We start from the raw sequence: 15,600 nt of genomic DNA on the forward strand, positions 1-15,600 counted from the left end.
GCAGGGGCATCAAGGGTGGTTCCACGGGCGGCGGAGGCGGCGGCGAGGGTGCGGGCGCGGGCAGGGCGTCCTCCCTCGTCGCGGGCCCCGGCGCCTCTGAGCGCCGCCCGCCATTTTGAAGCCGAAGCCGTTATGGCCGACGCCACAGCCGCTGCCTTTGAAGTTTAGGGAGATTGCCTGCGCCGCGATGTGAGTGCCCGCCACGGACCTGTGCCATTTTGTGCCGCAAGAGCTAGAGACTGTCTTGGAGTGCAAAGTGCCTTTCGAAGGGACTCGAGTGACGAGAAAAGCGAGTGCGTAGAGTGAGGGACGCTCCGTGCGCCGTGCAGGGAGCGAGCCAGGGTTTGTTGTGCGAGGCGATTCCCATTTTGCGGATTTGGGCCAGAGTTTAAGTACAGGCTCGACCTCTAAGAGGACTTATTGGTGCTAAGGACGATTTCGGTGTCTGTGTGCCCTTGGTTTGAGGAGTAGGTCGAGTGTGAGTGCGACCGAGGCTAAGGGACAGAGTGCATGTTTTGACCAAGGCCGTTACCACTGTTGTGTAAGAAAAAGTGTGCTTGGTGCTAGTCCAACCCCAAGGTATGTGGCCCTATGCTCCCCTCACCAGGGCTGGCCTGGGAAGGCATTTCATGGTAGTTCCAGATCCAAAAAGCACCCAATAACATGCAGATACGAGAGTTGATGCCTGCTCTGGGGTGGGTGTAGGCCTATCCCAGCACCTGGGGAGCAGAGGATGCTTGTGCTTGAGAGGCAATGCTGTTGTTAACGGTTCCTATTTCGAATGTTGAAGGTGTGATTCTTTGCTTGGGATTGATCTAAAGTGATGTTTGTGTGTGGAGAGGAGTGTGTTAGCAGGGGTGGGGTGGGGGGGAGGGGCTATGGGGTTCATGTTTGATGATGTGTGATTCAGTTTGTTGAGTCCTTCCCTCTCAGTAAGTGGGTGATGATAGTTTAGATGATCATAATGCAGGGGAAGAACAGAACGTGAACATTTCGTGCTCAGAATATTTCGTTTACGAAGGGTTAACCTGCTAGTCGAGGTGCAATTTGAGGTAGATTTGCGTTATTTGTTATTTGCTATTTATGGTAGTTACTCAGTTTATAATCATATTCAGATTTATTGGTTGACCCATTCATACGTCACTATGATACAAATATCTCGCACAATAGATATTAAAGTAGATCTTCACTTTTTATGGGGGAAAAAATTGCACATTAGCAAGCTTGTAGGAGTTGTTAGTTTGAGAAATATTTGGCTAGTGAATATTACAAAGGAGAGTAAAATTTTTTGTTTTTCTCTCTTGCTAATTCGTTGAATATCACTTTTCCTTCTAGATTTTATTCAATGTGTGCATTAAGTGATAGATTGCCTTACATTTCTTCCAGATACAAATTAGAAGCCTTGATTTATTAACAGAATAGGTCATAAGTATTAGGGTAGATAACATCAAGCCAACGTAAACGTGTAAAATTCAAACCATGACGAGATGTAATGTATATATATATAATATCTATCCTTTTGCTTAAGTTCATATTCCCTTATATATTATACTTTTCATAAAGTCCATTCATGTACTTAAGAATGCCTATTAAAATCAATATTTTTCTTATCGTATCTGTAATACTTCATCAAGCAATGCTGAGCCCCCTATACTTTGCCAAAGGCCTATTAACCTTCAGCACTGATATTCTTGCATGATAGAACGTAAAGTAATTCCTTATTTATTAAAAGGCAAAATCTACAAGCTCTATTCTGCCAGAATATATTTGGTGGAAGTTTGTGCATTGTAGAGGCCACCGCGTCTTTTGATAAAGATTGTGGTTTAGTTGTTTTACATGTTAATTTTGTTAAAAGTCATGGCATCAGTTCTTTTCCTTATGCCACTGACATATTCTGGCAAAGAAGTACCTGGACGAATTGTCAGGGAGGTAACTATGTTACGTCTTGCCAGAATATACGTGGTGGATTGTTGACTGACCATTGTTGGAGCGTGGCTGCTGCAGCATCCCTTGATACACATTGTGTGTTTTTTACCTATAATTTGTTTACCTTATTAATATACAAATAATGTTTTGTTTGTTTATTATGGCTAATACATTACTACTATAATGTTGTTCAGTCTTATTCTTGATGATTACCTCTGTGAAATTTCATTAGATTGGTAAAATTATTACAAGAATAGATTACACAAACAAAAACGTACAAACTAAAGTAATCAATACAATGAAGTTAATTGATTCAATACTTTAGTGTATATTGGGATTTTATTTTTGTTTAATATCAAGAACAAGAAGTTGTGCAATAGATTAAATTATTGTTTCCAGAAGATAAGTGTAAATAAAAATAATTGCCATAAAAACCACTGCATGAGCATAGACTTCAGAAAGAAATAGACACAGAAATGATACTATCTGTAGTATAAATTAGACTTCAACATTGAAGAATAACAGCAGTTAGACAAAAAAAAAATGGGAGTAAGCACGCATGCAGTCATACACGCAGTCATCTCAGTTGCCTCTGACATGCAGTGAACAATAAACTACCACCATATTATTCTAAAAACACTAAGCTGGAAGACCTCCTTTTTTTCATCATTAAGTTAGGAACCAGTTGAAGCTTTATCTTATCCAAATATTTGTGGTGGAATTTTCTTGGCCTTCTCTGTGACATTGAAACTATGAAAGCTATGATGACCACATGATGCTGTCCAGTTTTTAATAGTTCCTTGATAATGATTATACATATACCAAGAACCAAATATCCAATAGATTATTATTATTATTATTATTATTATTATTATTATTATTATTCTGTTCACACTACCATACAACCATATTTGGTGTATGTAAACTTAAAAGTAAAAGATAAGCAAGCAAGAAGTTGGCTAGTCTTGTATAAAACACGAATATATACAATATAATTATGTGTATAGTTTCAATACAAAAAAATCAATAAAGATATATTTTATCTTTTTGTTTTTTGATTATATATACATATATAAATATGTATCATATATATATGATTTTTAAATTATATATACACATCCACACATGAGGAGTCAAACTTGGTTAGAGCCTCCAATTGCAAAACTTTCGAAAGGAGCTTAATACCTTGTAGACACCTCCCCTTTCCCATTTTATTCTCAAATTGCTCACCTGCTGTATCATATTGATATATGGTCTGTCATGACCAGTTTAAGAAACGTTTTAAGGAAACGTATGATTTAGGCGTTTGCACTAACGAATACCATACTATTGAAACCAAATTTTCTCATTGTGCTTCTAAGAGATAATCAAATTAAGGAAAATATTCTTAGGCCATTTTGGTCAAATTTAGATTGATAACATTAATGATCTCGCAAAAAGGGCATGTGTTGTTATTAGTTTCTTAAGGCTTATTGTGATACCTTGTGAAATTGCATAGTGCATGATTACCCTTGAATGAAATTCTAGAGATTTTTGTTTTTATAGGTCTCTCAATGTTAGTAGTACCTTACCTATTTTTTCCCTTCCGCTCCCACAGGGACATAACAATGGAGGAGACAAATGGTGGAGCAATGCAGGTGGACTCTCCTCCCAAGGTGGGGGGAACAGTGGAGCCTCCCCCAAGAGAAGAGCCCATTCTGGATCCAGTGAATGGCATTGTTCAGCCTCCTTTCTCCCCACCCCCTCATAGACCTGGACGTATCACAAATCAACTTCAATATATACAGAAACAAGTCATGAAAACCGTTTGGAAACATCAGTTTGCATGGCCATTCCATCAGCCGGTTGATGCTGTGAAGCTCAATTTACCAGACTACCACAAAATAATTAAACATCCTATGGATTTGGGCACGATCAAAAAGCGGCTTGAAAATAAATATTACTGGAGTGCCAAAGAGTGTATACAGGACTTCAACACTATGTTTACTAATTGCTATGTGTATAATAAGCCTGGTGAAGATGTAGTGTTAATGGCACAGACCTTAGAAAAAATATTTTTAACTAAAGTGGCAGCTATGCCCAAGGATGAAATTGAGGTAGAAGATGCGACAAACAAAGGTGGGAAGGGTCGAAAGGGCCGGACACCAGCAGTGCCTGGAGCCAAGCCACCTAGGCCACCCGCTCCAGCATCTGCCCCTTCTGTGACTGCTCCGGCCCCGGCTCCGGCAGTCACAGCACCACCTGCCATGAGTGCTGTTAGCGTTGGGAACATTACCGGCACTAACTCACCAGCCCTCTCCAATTCTCTCACCTCGCCACCCACAGCAACTACCATGGGGTCATCTCAGCTGCCACTGCCAATGAGTGCCACCACTCCTGCACCTACAACTACTGTGCTGGGCTCCACTGCTCAGCCCACCGTCCCAGCACCAGCACCCACTAACTCTTATCCACCGGTGAGTATGCCATATTTATTGTTCTTATTTGCATAAGATATTTTCAATTTTATTTTTACAGAGTGTCAGTTCTATTCAAGGATTTGAATATGAGGTTTTGTAACCTGGGTTGGATCAAGGGCAGCGTTGATAAAACCAAATGCCCACAATATCTGCCTTAACCCCAGTCGGGGGAGGCACAAGCTTAAAATGAAACTGTTAGTTCCAATTGTACCATTTTGTATGTGGTCATTACAGAGTATTTGCCAGCATTGTGAAATGTATGTGTTGTCATTTGATACTTATTTGACAAGGAAAGCTGTGAATTTGGACTAGGAACAACTTATGTACAAAAGTGATTTGTCACAAGAGTGAGAGAGTGAGTGAGTTTGTTTGCATGTATACATGTATGAATGCTAAGGAAACAGTATTTTGTTTCTATCCTTCATAAATAATGGTGAAAGAAACTATTTAAGATGTTTTATGATTGAACAAATTTGTTCAGATGTTTAATTATTGTATTGGAGTTTTTAAAATCTATTTTTGAGTGTAGGGCTTCTTCACAATCAATAGAAGAAAGTAATAGATGTTCAAATAGTCACCATGGAAAAGCTCACAACTGATTTAGAATACACAATTTATATGTTTATATATATACACTTTCACACATTTAATATTTATTGGTAAACTTCTATTAAAAGATGATCACAAATTTTGGAGTTGGATTTCTTTACTTTGACCTTAAAGTAGCTTTAGAGTGTGGTTATACCTTTATTACCGCTTTGTTTTACTTTTTCTGTTCAATGTAAAATTAATTCTTTCTATATTTTTGTGTGTACATTATATATGTATATATATATATTTATTTATTTATTTATTTATTTATTTGTTTGTGTTCAAGATTTATATCTAGCAATTAATGAAATTGTATAAAATTGTCACTGATTTTATTTATAGTTTAATTTATTAAATATTTCTCTTCATTGCTTCCTCACTCTTTTTGATTATTTCTTTCTCTCAGTTTTCTCTATTTTTGCTATTCTGCCCTCCTCTCTCAAACTCCCCTTCTCCCTCCTTGTAGTACACTTCTTTTAGATGTTTAGAGTTTCTCTAATTGCTAAAATATGATTTTAAGTTTGTCAGTCGCTTTTAACTCTTTCGAGAAAGGCCACATCTTTACCCATTCAAAACGGGTCATAGGTTTGCCTAATGCCGCTCCTACCAGCTATAGCAAGTGCATGCAGCTTCCTGCCGAGACATTTCTCAAGTCTTAAGGTTGTGCTGAACCTCTAAAAGCAATTTTCTCTCTCCTATTCAATGGGGTGATAAAGATATGCAATATACAAACCTAACTACGTAGAACATGTATGCATGGCAAAAGTACATGAAGTGATATTACATCTGGCATGAATGGGTTTTGATATTCGGCTGGGGCTATGCATCTTAAAATGATGTATGTTCTCTTATATTTTAGACTTGGGATATTATAAGTATGAAGTGATAAATAACATTTGGTATGATAGGGCAACGCACCTGAAGGAATAAACAACTTGTACTTTCAACCAAAGTAATAATACAGTGCGGAAGTTATATGACCCATCAAAACATGCTTGTTGCAGGGGGGTGAAACATGGAAGAGACAAATTATTGTTATAGTTATTATTATATGGAACTGTTGAAGATGGGATTATCTCCACTTCCTTATTTGATTTGTATTGCATTGAAAGATTTTGTTATTGCTCTTCTTTTTATGTACCTGATTATGTAGATGCTTGCTTACAAGTCATCCTGATATGACTATTGATGCTACACAAGAATGTTTTGACTTCATTTCTAAAGAAAAGTCCTAGTGTGGATAGTTTCTCATGGTATTTCTTAGTATTTCAAGTTCAGTAATTTCATAGATTATCCCTTTTTGTGTAAGATATAGAACAGTCTCCAATGTACAAAGGCTACAACTCAAAATAGTATTTTTTATTGATTTTTTAAGTAAAAGTGGTTTTCATCATCAACCAGGGAAGAGTAATTGGAGTGGTCCTTGCAGTTTTCCATGAGGAGTTGTATCTGTGTGTGAATGATATCTTCATGAATGGTACAGATAGGTTATTTTGATAAAGTGAATTAAATGATTGTTAATGTGAATATTGAAAGGCTCATTTTCTTCAAATTAAGTTGTTTTACATCAATTGCATTATTAATGGGGGGGGGGGGGTTGGAGGCAGGGTTACATAAGCCTTTTCAAGTATGTATCAGAATTTGTAAATAGTGAAATTAGGGGCAGTTAGGCAAATTGATTCAAAATTATTATACAACTGCCGTTTATTCAGATCTTTATCTTAAATTCTACACAGTAGACATTACCTGCTTCTTCATTACTTCTATTTGCTAATCAAAGAACCTATTACATTTACTCTACTTTGATTGTGAAGAAGTGTTATGTTAGGTTTAATGATTTAGGTAATATTCAACAAGTGAAGGTTTTAGTGTGGCTTTTACAGTAAAGTAAAATGAATGTTTATTGAGAGAGAAATCTATAGAACTTGATATGATAGTCCAAGATCAATGTACATCTTGTCATCAGTGAGAAGCTAATTTATTGTATTGGTATCTCTGTGTCAAATTGTTAATACCAGTGGGAATGTTTCATCTACCATTTTATTGTTCCACTAGTGTTTAGCTGCTAAACAATTTCTAGACCTTTTATCTTGCCTCGCCTATTTGTCCTATTTCCTTGATTTTTCACCCATTAAAGTTTTATTCATATTGCTATCATCATTATCATTACATTAAGACCTATTATGATATTTAAAAAATCAAAGAATAGGGTAAATAGGTAACATCAGGTGGGCCTTGTTTTTTACTTCATTGTAACCAACCCATTTATGTATAATACATCTTGTCATTTTCGGTGTTAACAGGTTAATTTGGTATTTTAGTCATTAATAGATTATGTACTACATTGTATATGAAAGAGCCCTGATAGGGTTGAAATGATATGAAACCCAAGTGCAGTATTTGATTGTTTTGAAGGTTCAAGGGATAGTTTCATTTTTTGTCGAGTATGAAAGTTTTAGTAATTTGTATTTGTAAATATGATTTTTACTTGATGATCAGAAGAAAGTATGTGAGGGATATAATATTTCTTGTTTTGAATGATAATGTAAATAATGTTAGAAAGCTTGATTGTGATTTTTATGTTGTAAAAGAATAATTTATTTTTTTAGGCATAATAAATGTTGAGAAAGAAAGGAGGATAAGTTTTAGCCAGAGTACATTCTTTAGAAGTTATTTTATTAGCATAAAATTATACATCTAACCATCCATAGAATTATGTAGATATTACTTGATAAATATTTGTATAAAGACATTGGCAATTTGCTTGCACAGCAGAACTGACTATTGGCAATTTCTGCATTCAATGTTTACGGTTGTGGAATCTTACCTAAGGGTGCCAGTACTGCATGTTTTTAACTGAAATTTTGATAGTGTGGAATAAAATTTTCATTTAATTCCTTCTATCTTGATAGCCTTCACATAAATAGTTAACTAATTATGTATAGATATTTTTGAAAGGGGGACTTGCTGTATATAACTTAAAAGCTGTTAATGACCAGCAAGAATCCTGAAAACACTATGAAATGTGTGTTTGTGTGTATGTCTATTGTACTTGTATTTGTATGTGTATGCAAAAGCATGCACAGTCATCCATGTTTAGCTGACATTTACAGACAGCTATCAGAGTCCACTGAATGGATGACAAGACATATTATGTGTGATCAGAATATGTTGAAAGATGGTTGTTCCCCCTTGCCAGGTGTCACTAGGAGGATCAATCCAAGGCTACCCCCCTCATCCCACACCAGCCCCCAGTCATCCTACCCCCACTACCATAGACGGTTGGAACCAGAATGATGCTCAGGTGAGGTTCATTGCATGGATCAGAATTAAATTCATCTTTGCTGATGCTTTTTATATTGTTCATTTATTTTTACAATTACATTTTATAATGCCACTGTCAGTAAACCCTCCCTCCTGGGTAGTCCCCTTTTTCAATTTCCTGTGCTTGAAGAATGTCCAATTTTTTTCTGTAGGGATGATTATTTTGTCCCATAATTGTTTGGGTGTATGCTCATTATTAAGGAGTGGTTTTACATTGACAGAGGTTATACGTAAACAAAGTCTTGGTGTCAGGTACAAGATTTTAAGTGCATGATGATTTTAAAGAAGGGTGATTACATTGATAGTGGTTTTGTTTATACAAAACTCCTGCATCACTTCCACAAATTTTAGGCTTGGAAAACAAAATTTAATTTTGCTCTGCATCCCAGGAAAGCCAAGGTCTGTCTAGATTTATGGTCGTCACAAGCAACACTGTGTTTCTGCTATACATACATTTGGGTATATGGCATAGAGTTTTTAGATAAATCCTTAGTTTTTCTTTTCTTGTAACCAATTGATACAACTTTTTTTTCTTTCATTTTCTTTTTTTGTGTGTGTAGACAGAAGAAAATTGTTTCCTATAGAGGCACATTTGAAAAGTTGCCAGAACCTCTGGTTATTGGTATGAAAATGGTTATGGCTTAGAGTACTCATTCATGCACATAGATATTGATATACACATTATTTGTCATTACTCCTCTAATCTATGTAAGTGCTTGTTCTTGGAAAAAAAAGTTACAAGTGATATGAAGACTCATTTACAGGATTTAGAATTGTTCAAGGATCTGTCTTTTTAATCACCATAGAAAGCTGATCTTGCTCATTTGATTATTGGTCTTTCTTTTCTTAATATTATTAACCCATTCAAACAGAGGCTTATAGATGCATAATGCTGCTCTGGCTGGCTAGATATCAAGTGCACGCTGTGTTTATATGAATAGGACTCCTATGATTATGTAAAAGTGTTTTGAGGGTCAGGTTGTGACGTGATAGGACGTTTCCCAGCAGGAGTGAATGTTCACATGACATAATATCACATCACTCAGCCCAAATGGTTTAATATCTATTCATTTAAAGTTTCACGTAACAGGATTTTGTAATTTATCCAACTTTGTTTATATCATGGTATCATCTCATAACCCTTTGATACTAGGAACATGCACGATCCACTGTAGCTTTGTTTTATTGATTTATATTATGCATGGATAGTTCCACAAGTATTTTATTTATTATTGTTATAATCACAGCAACAGCATTAATTAGAATTAGTTGTGAAAAGCCTCGTTTCTTGAAAAGTCAGTGAATGAGAAGAAAACAAAACCATACTGGACAGTGTACACATGCACTCCTGTCATCAGCAGGTTAAAATCCAACATGTATTTCCAGTTTGTAAATGTTAAACATTTGTTTAAAGGGTTCACTTATTTCAAATAATATCTTTTTTTTTTTTTTTGTCTTCAAAGGAACACCTCTTTTAGAAATACTTTCCTATCAATTTACCTTTTGATTTTAATTAAAACCATCAAGCAGATACTCTCAAGTTTGTACATGCCTCAAGAAGTAGAGAAAAATTTAACATTGAAATTATTTATTGTCTATGGGTTACTGAGGCTGCTATAAAGAAAGTTGACAGTGCAGTAATATTGCAGTAAAGGAGAAAGAGGGCCTGCTTCTTACCCAGTGTTCTTGAGAAAGCCTGGAGACGGAAGTGTAATATTGTTTTTTTCCCCCTTTGTCTTTGTGGCAAAGCTTGGATTTGATGCAAGGACCAATAAACAAGGGGTTATGCCTATTTGATGAGACAGTAGTAGTTTGAAAGTATCATCAGTAACTCCAAACCTTTATAGCACATGGAATAGAGAACAACCTCAATGTCATGGGATCTGTAGGTACATCTGGAATTCAGATCCACCCTTGTTTTGAAGTGGATAGATATCATCTGTCAAAAGAATTTTCACGTCAGTATTAGGAGTTAGTAAACCGAAATGGAGTGTGAAACCATGATAATTAAATGGTGTGTGTGTGCTTATGTATATGTATACACACTTGTATACATAATTGATATTGAGATATGGAAGTGCTACTTGCAAAGCTTTGTGATTTGCTTCTGACCTTTGCAATATAAAGGGCTTTGTTAACTGTGTTCTTTGTCTTTTATTATTTGCCTTTTTGGAATGGTTTTGGGTGATTGCAGCCTAAATTCAAAGTAAGAAATAAATTATTTGTAAGCATATGCAGGAGATGGTTCTCTATTACTTCAATGTTGATTTTGAAGTGAACCATATTAGATCTATCCTCTATAAGGCAAATATTTTGGTATTTGACTTTTAAAAGAGTTCTCTTGGTAACCGTCAAAGGCATGAACGTTTCTCTATTTTCCTTACCTTATTTTATGAAAGAAAATTGTTATGAGGATTGAGTAAGCAACTGGTAAGGTAAGAAAAAGATTAACATGAAGTAGAATTGGAAGCTTTGATTTTCTTTTCTAGTTTTAATTTCATTCTTCTCTTTTTTAGGAAGGTGAGGATCCATGAGAAACAAGGTTTTTCCTATTTTCTTTTTGTTATAGTTTACATGGTCCAAATACACTTTTCTTTGCCATTTCAGAAAGGTGTAAAGAGGAAAGCAGATGCCATGGCTCCCATGATTGGCAACTCAAACTTTGAATCATTTTCACCTGGGGAAAAGATGGGCAAGATATCTTCTCGGAGAGAGTCAGGCAGACAGATAAAGAAAGTCAACAAGGATTTACCAGATTCTCAGGTAACCTTGATGGAAACTACTCAGGTGAATCTCTCTCCTCTATGTGGCATGTTCAACAACTTTGATCCTCAGGAACTATTCAGAGACCCCATGCCAATAACTTGTCCACGGTGTTGAGAATCCGAATTACATGTTTATATTACTTAAGTCTCTCACATTCTCTTAAATTCTTCTTATATCTTCTACCTTCTCTTTTCTCTTGTTTTGGTTTTCATTTGTTTTCTTTCGCAAATGTTCTTTCAGACATTTGATACATGTTTAGGGCACTAACACACCTTTCATATTGTCTTGGTAAAAAGATCTAGTTCTTAACCAAAGTCAAATGGTAAGTTATGACATCTCTTATGGAAGTTTAAATGTCAGTCAGGGTATCAATGCAAAAATAGTCAAAAATTGTATTTTGATAAATTGACTCTTGGTAGAATACTCTCATGGAGGTGGCCTGATGAAGAAAGGAGTCCTATCCTGTCACATCAGAATTTAAGTTTTGAAGTATTTTTATGCCATCTATTAATTAAAGTTGTGCTTGTGCTTTGCTTATGTCTGAAAATCCATGAGGAGGTCTGTTTATTAAGGGAAAGGGATAACAAAACCATTCATAAATCAATACCCAAGAAATAATTCTGATAGTTCAGATCAGTCCTGGTCAGTATCACAGTTCACTTGTCGTGTCTCCCTTGTCCCTCATTTGTACAGTTTTACATTGTTCATTGTTATATTATACCTTTTTCTTTCTATCTATCTATCTATCTATCTTTTATTTATTTTTTATTTTTTTTTTCTGAGCCTTTACAATTTCCTTAGGGTCAAAGCTTGCTGTGTCACATAGTAAAATTTCATGTATTTTTGATTTTCCATTTGTTATTCTTAAAAAAAATTGCTTTCATTTGCTGTTTGTAATGTTCAATTTTGCTAGTAGTGAACTTCTCTGAAATTGCTTTAATACAACAGAATAATTTGAATCAGTGAAGATTTGCAACTGGAGTATTGATGCAAAGTTTTCTTTTCAGCCACAGCACAGTACGAAACCAAAGGGAAAGGTTTCAGAATCTTTTAAAAATTGCAACGAAATTCTCAAAGAACTATTTTCAAAAAAACATTCGGTAAGTGCAGCATATTTTCCTTTAGTGTTTAAAATAATGATAAAAACACTAGTACAGTATTGTAGATCCCTATGATACATATTTTAATATCTTCACAAGATAGTTATCCGAAAAAATACTTTGAGGAAATTACATACACATTCTATTTTTGTTGAGGCACTTCATATTTTTTCTTTGTTTTCAGGTTTTGTGCTTTGTTGATATTAATAATCTCTTCTTTTTCTAGTAGTATGTTTATTCCGACACTACTTGGTATCAGATCAATAAAGTTTATGATTATTCCAAATATATTATGTGGTTTATTTCCTTATTACTATTGGGACAATATGATACTACACAATTTAGAATTAATGATTCTGTTAATTGAGAAATTGATGGTCCAAATATATATATATATATATATATATACACACACACACACGCACATACACATACATATACACACACATACACATACATATACACACACACATACACATACATATACACACACATACACATACATATACACACACACATACACATACACATACATATACACACACACATACACATACATATACACACACACATACATACATACATATATATACATACATATATATATATATACATACATACATACATATATATATATATTTATATATTTATATTTATATATATATATATATATATATAAATATATATATATATATTATTTGTATATATATATTTATATATATATATATATATATATATATATATTTGTATATATATATATATATATATATATATTATATATTTATATATTATATATATTTATATTTATATATATATTATATATATATATATTTATATATATATATATATTTGTATATATATTATATATATATATATATTTATTATATATATATTATATATTTATATATATATATTTATATTTAATATATATATTTATATATATATTATATTTATATTTATATATATATATATATATTTATATTTATATTATTTATATTTATATATATATATATATATATATATATATATATATATTATATATATATACATATATATATATATATATATATATATATATATATATATATATATATATATATAAACACACACACACGTGTGTGTATGTGTATGTGTGTGTGTGCGCATACTGAGCAAGTAAATGTAAATCATTAATACAAGTGACACTGCTGAAAGTTGCAGGTATTTTGTTGATTGAACAGACAAGTCACAGAAACAGAAATGTAACTTAAATTTACAATGGATAACAGATGTTAAGACTCAAGTTAACAGTGGCTCACTGTTTGCTCTTTGACAAGTAATTCGTCTAAAGTAAAACAAACTGGGGTTGTGGAGGGTTACTTATCATATAATGAAAAGCATATTAAAGAAAAGATAGATCATTTCCATTCTGAACTTAAATATTCTCCTTATTGGCAAAATGTTCTCAGGTTGCTTTCTGGCATCCTTTACGTATACTATTATAATGTCATACATTGGGTGTTGAATCTTGCACGAGATTTGTTTGCCAAAGATATCAAACTAAGATAGAAATCTTAAGTGTTTCGTTTTACATTTTTTGGAAGGTATTAATTTATTATTACCATTAGATTTTATGGTATAAAGTTTCTTAATTGAAAGATAAGAATATTCTGTGTTTGTTATCCCATAGCGTACAGGTGTCATGACATACATGTCGGCACCAATTAGGCCTAAAAGACGGGAGTCAATGTTTAACCCACACAGGACGGGTGGTACAGCATGTGTACCGCGCATTCAAAAGCCCAGTTGCCGGGCGGCACAGTATTGTGCCAGCCATTCAATTGATTTAGGCCTAATAATTCGAACGCCCCGGCATTTGGACATTCAAGGCTAGAATTCCCCCGTCGGGGATGGGTTAAATGACGCATTGTTGAAGCACTCACACAGTCATGTTGTATTATGGCTGTAACAGCATTAGCTCCAGAGCTATAAGGTTCCAAAGTCAACCTAAACCCACATTTTATGATAAATTTATGGAAAAATATTGTTTGGGCTAGTCTGTGCTACCCAGAGGGCAGAGAAAACCCTTCCCCCGTCCCTCCAATTTTTAGCCGGTGCCACTAGTGTCGTAGACCGCCCTCCCTGAAGACCAGTTAGGTCGTTAGGTGCCCCATCCGCAATGTGTTAATAATAAGTTTGAGAATTGGTCGCAATTTTATAGTTTCAAACTACTAATTTTTTTATATCATAGGGTAACATTCTAAAATTCATTGGATAAAACTAGTAAAGGTAGTCAAAGTCAATGCAATTAGATTATACTTGGAAAACAGATCCTTCATCTGTAATCAGCTTCAAGGACCTTTAAAAAAAAAAAAAAAAAAACTCCGGTAACATTGGTTACATCAAATAACAGATGAGTATATATTTTAACTAAAACACTCCCATGTGGTTATAGAACTTAATTACTGTATAAACATAATTAGTATTGACAGATGGATTGGCTATCAATCATTTTATATGGTTTCCTAAATGCCTAGTTGAAACTTATTATGCAATTCAGTTTTTGTAATAAGAAGATGCAGATTTCTACTAGGGATTGAGGGGGGAGGACATAACATCTGTAAGGTATCACTATATAGTAGAGAAGCGATGCATGTCAACCCGTTAATGCCAGGTGATGCGATATCACTTCATGTTGTGGCAGCGCTTGCTACCGGTGGCACATCATCATTTCATAGCTTATTTGATGGCCAACATTCCATGTGGCTGCAGCCAGAGCAGGCAAAGAGCCTGAGGCACTAGGCCTGCGCACTCAAAATACCCCAGCATTAAAACCATGCAGAGTCAAAACTGCCCCAATGTCATCAAGTTGATATCATCAGAGGCAACTGATTGGCCTTTATGTTCAAATCAAGGAAGGCAGAGTGGTAATAGGCATACCAAGGCCTTTGCAGGAGGGGGTTAATCATATATCATGTCTGTTTCACACGGAATATTGTATATTATGTAAACAAAAGTTTTTTGTTTTTCTCTCTCTCTCTCTCTCTCTCTCTCTCCATGCCTATATATTAGACATGTAGCTTTATCCTTTTATTCCCATTGCATATTATTATTCCATAAATTCAATTGCAGTTTTTTACTTTCTATGACTACCCACTTTCTCATCCTCCACCATCATTTATCCCAGTGACCTGTTACTTGAAGGGAACTCTGGGAATTCTGAATGTGTGAAAAATTGATTACTTACTTTTTCAGGGATATGCGTGGCCCTTCTATAAGCCAGTGGATGCTGATCTCTTAGGGTTGTCGGACTACCATGAGATCATCAAACATCCAATGGATTTAGGCTCAGTTAAGGTAAATTTGCTTCTAAAGACATTTTGCTTTTTTGTTTTGTCTTTGGTATACAGGCATTCTCAGTCTCAATTTATATATATATATATATATATATATAT

The 15,600-nt window shown here is 34.5% G+C and overlaps 1 protein-coding gene across 23 annotated transcripts in view; it reads left to right on the plus strand.

Moving 5' to 3' along the window:
* The window catches only part of LOC122253227 (uncharacterized), a 55,964-nt gene that overhangs the window by 15,738 nt on the left and 24,626 nt on the right, over nucleotides 1-15,600 (plus strand). For 6 of the 23 annotated variants that reach the window (XM_043016128.2, XM_043016125.2, XM_043016136.2 and 3 more), the window contains 5 exons: nucleotides 3,524-4,382; nucleotides 8,176-8,280; nucleotides 10,908-11,087; nucleotides 12,074-12,166; nucleotides 15,401-15,502. In XM_043016128.2, coding sequence (XP_042872062.2) covers nucleotides 3,524-4,382; nucleotides 8,176-8,280; nucleotides 10,908-11,087; nucleotides 12,074-12,166; nucleotides 15,401-15,502 — 1,339 coding nt within the window. Of the gene's footprint in view, nucleotides 1-50; nucleotides 580-3,523; nucleotides 4,383-8,175; nucleotides 8,281-10,907; nucleotides 11,088-12,073; nucleotides 12,167-15,400; nucleotides 15,503-15,600 lie in introns of those variants that run through there. The other 17 variants (XM_043016129.2, XM_086540613.1, XM_086540611.1 and 14 more) reach the window with 10 other exon arrangements.

This window comes from Penaeus japonicus, unplaced genomic scaffold (genome assembly GCF_977035675.1).
Source record: "Penaeus japonicus unplaced genomic scaffold, GWHDUDI00000001_assembly GWHDUDI00000010, whole genome shotgun sequence".
NCBI classification, from domain to species: Eukaryota; Metazoa; Arthropoda; class Malacostraca; order Decapoda; family Penaeidae; genus Penaeus; species Penaeus japonicus.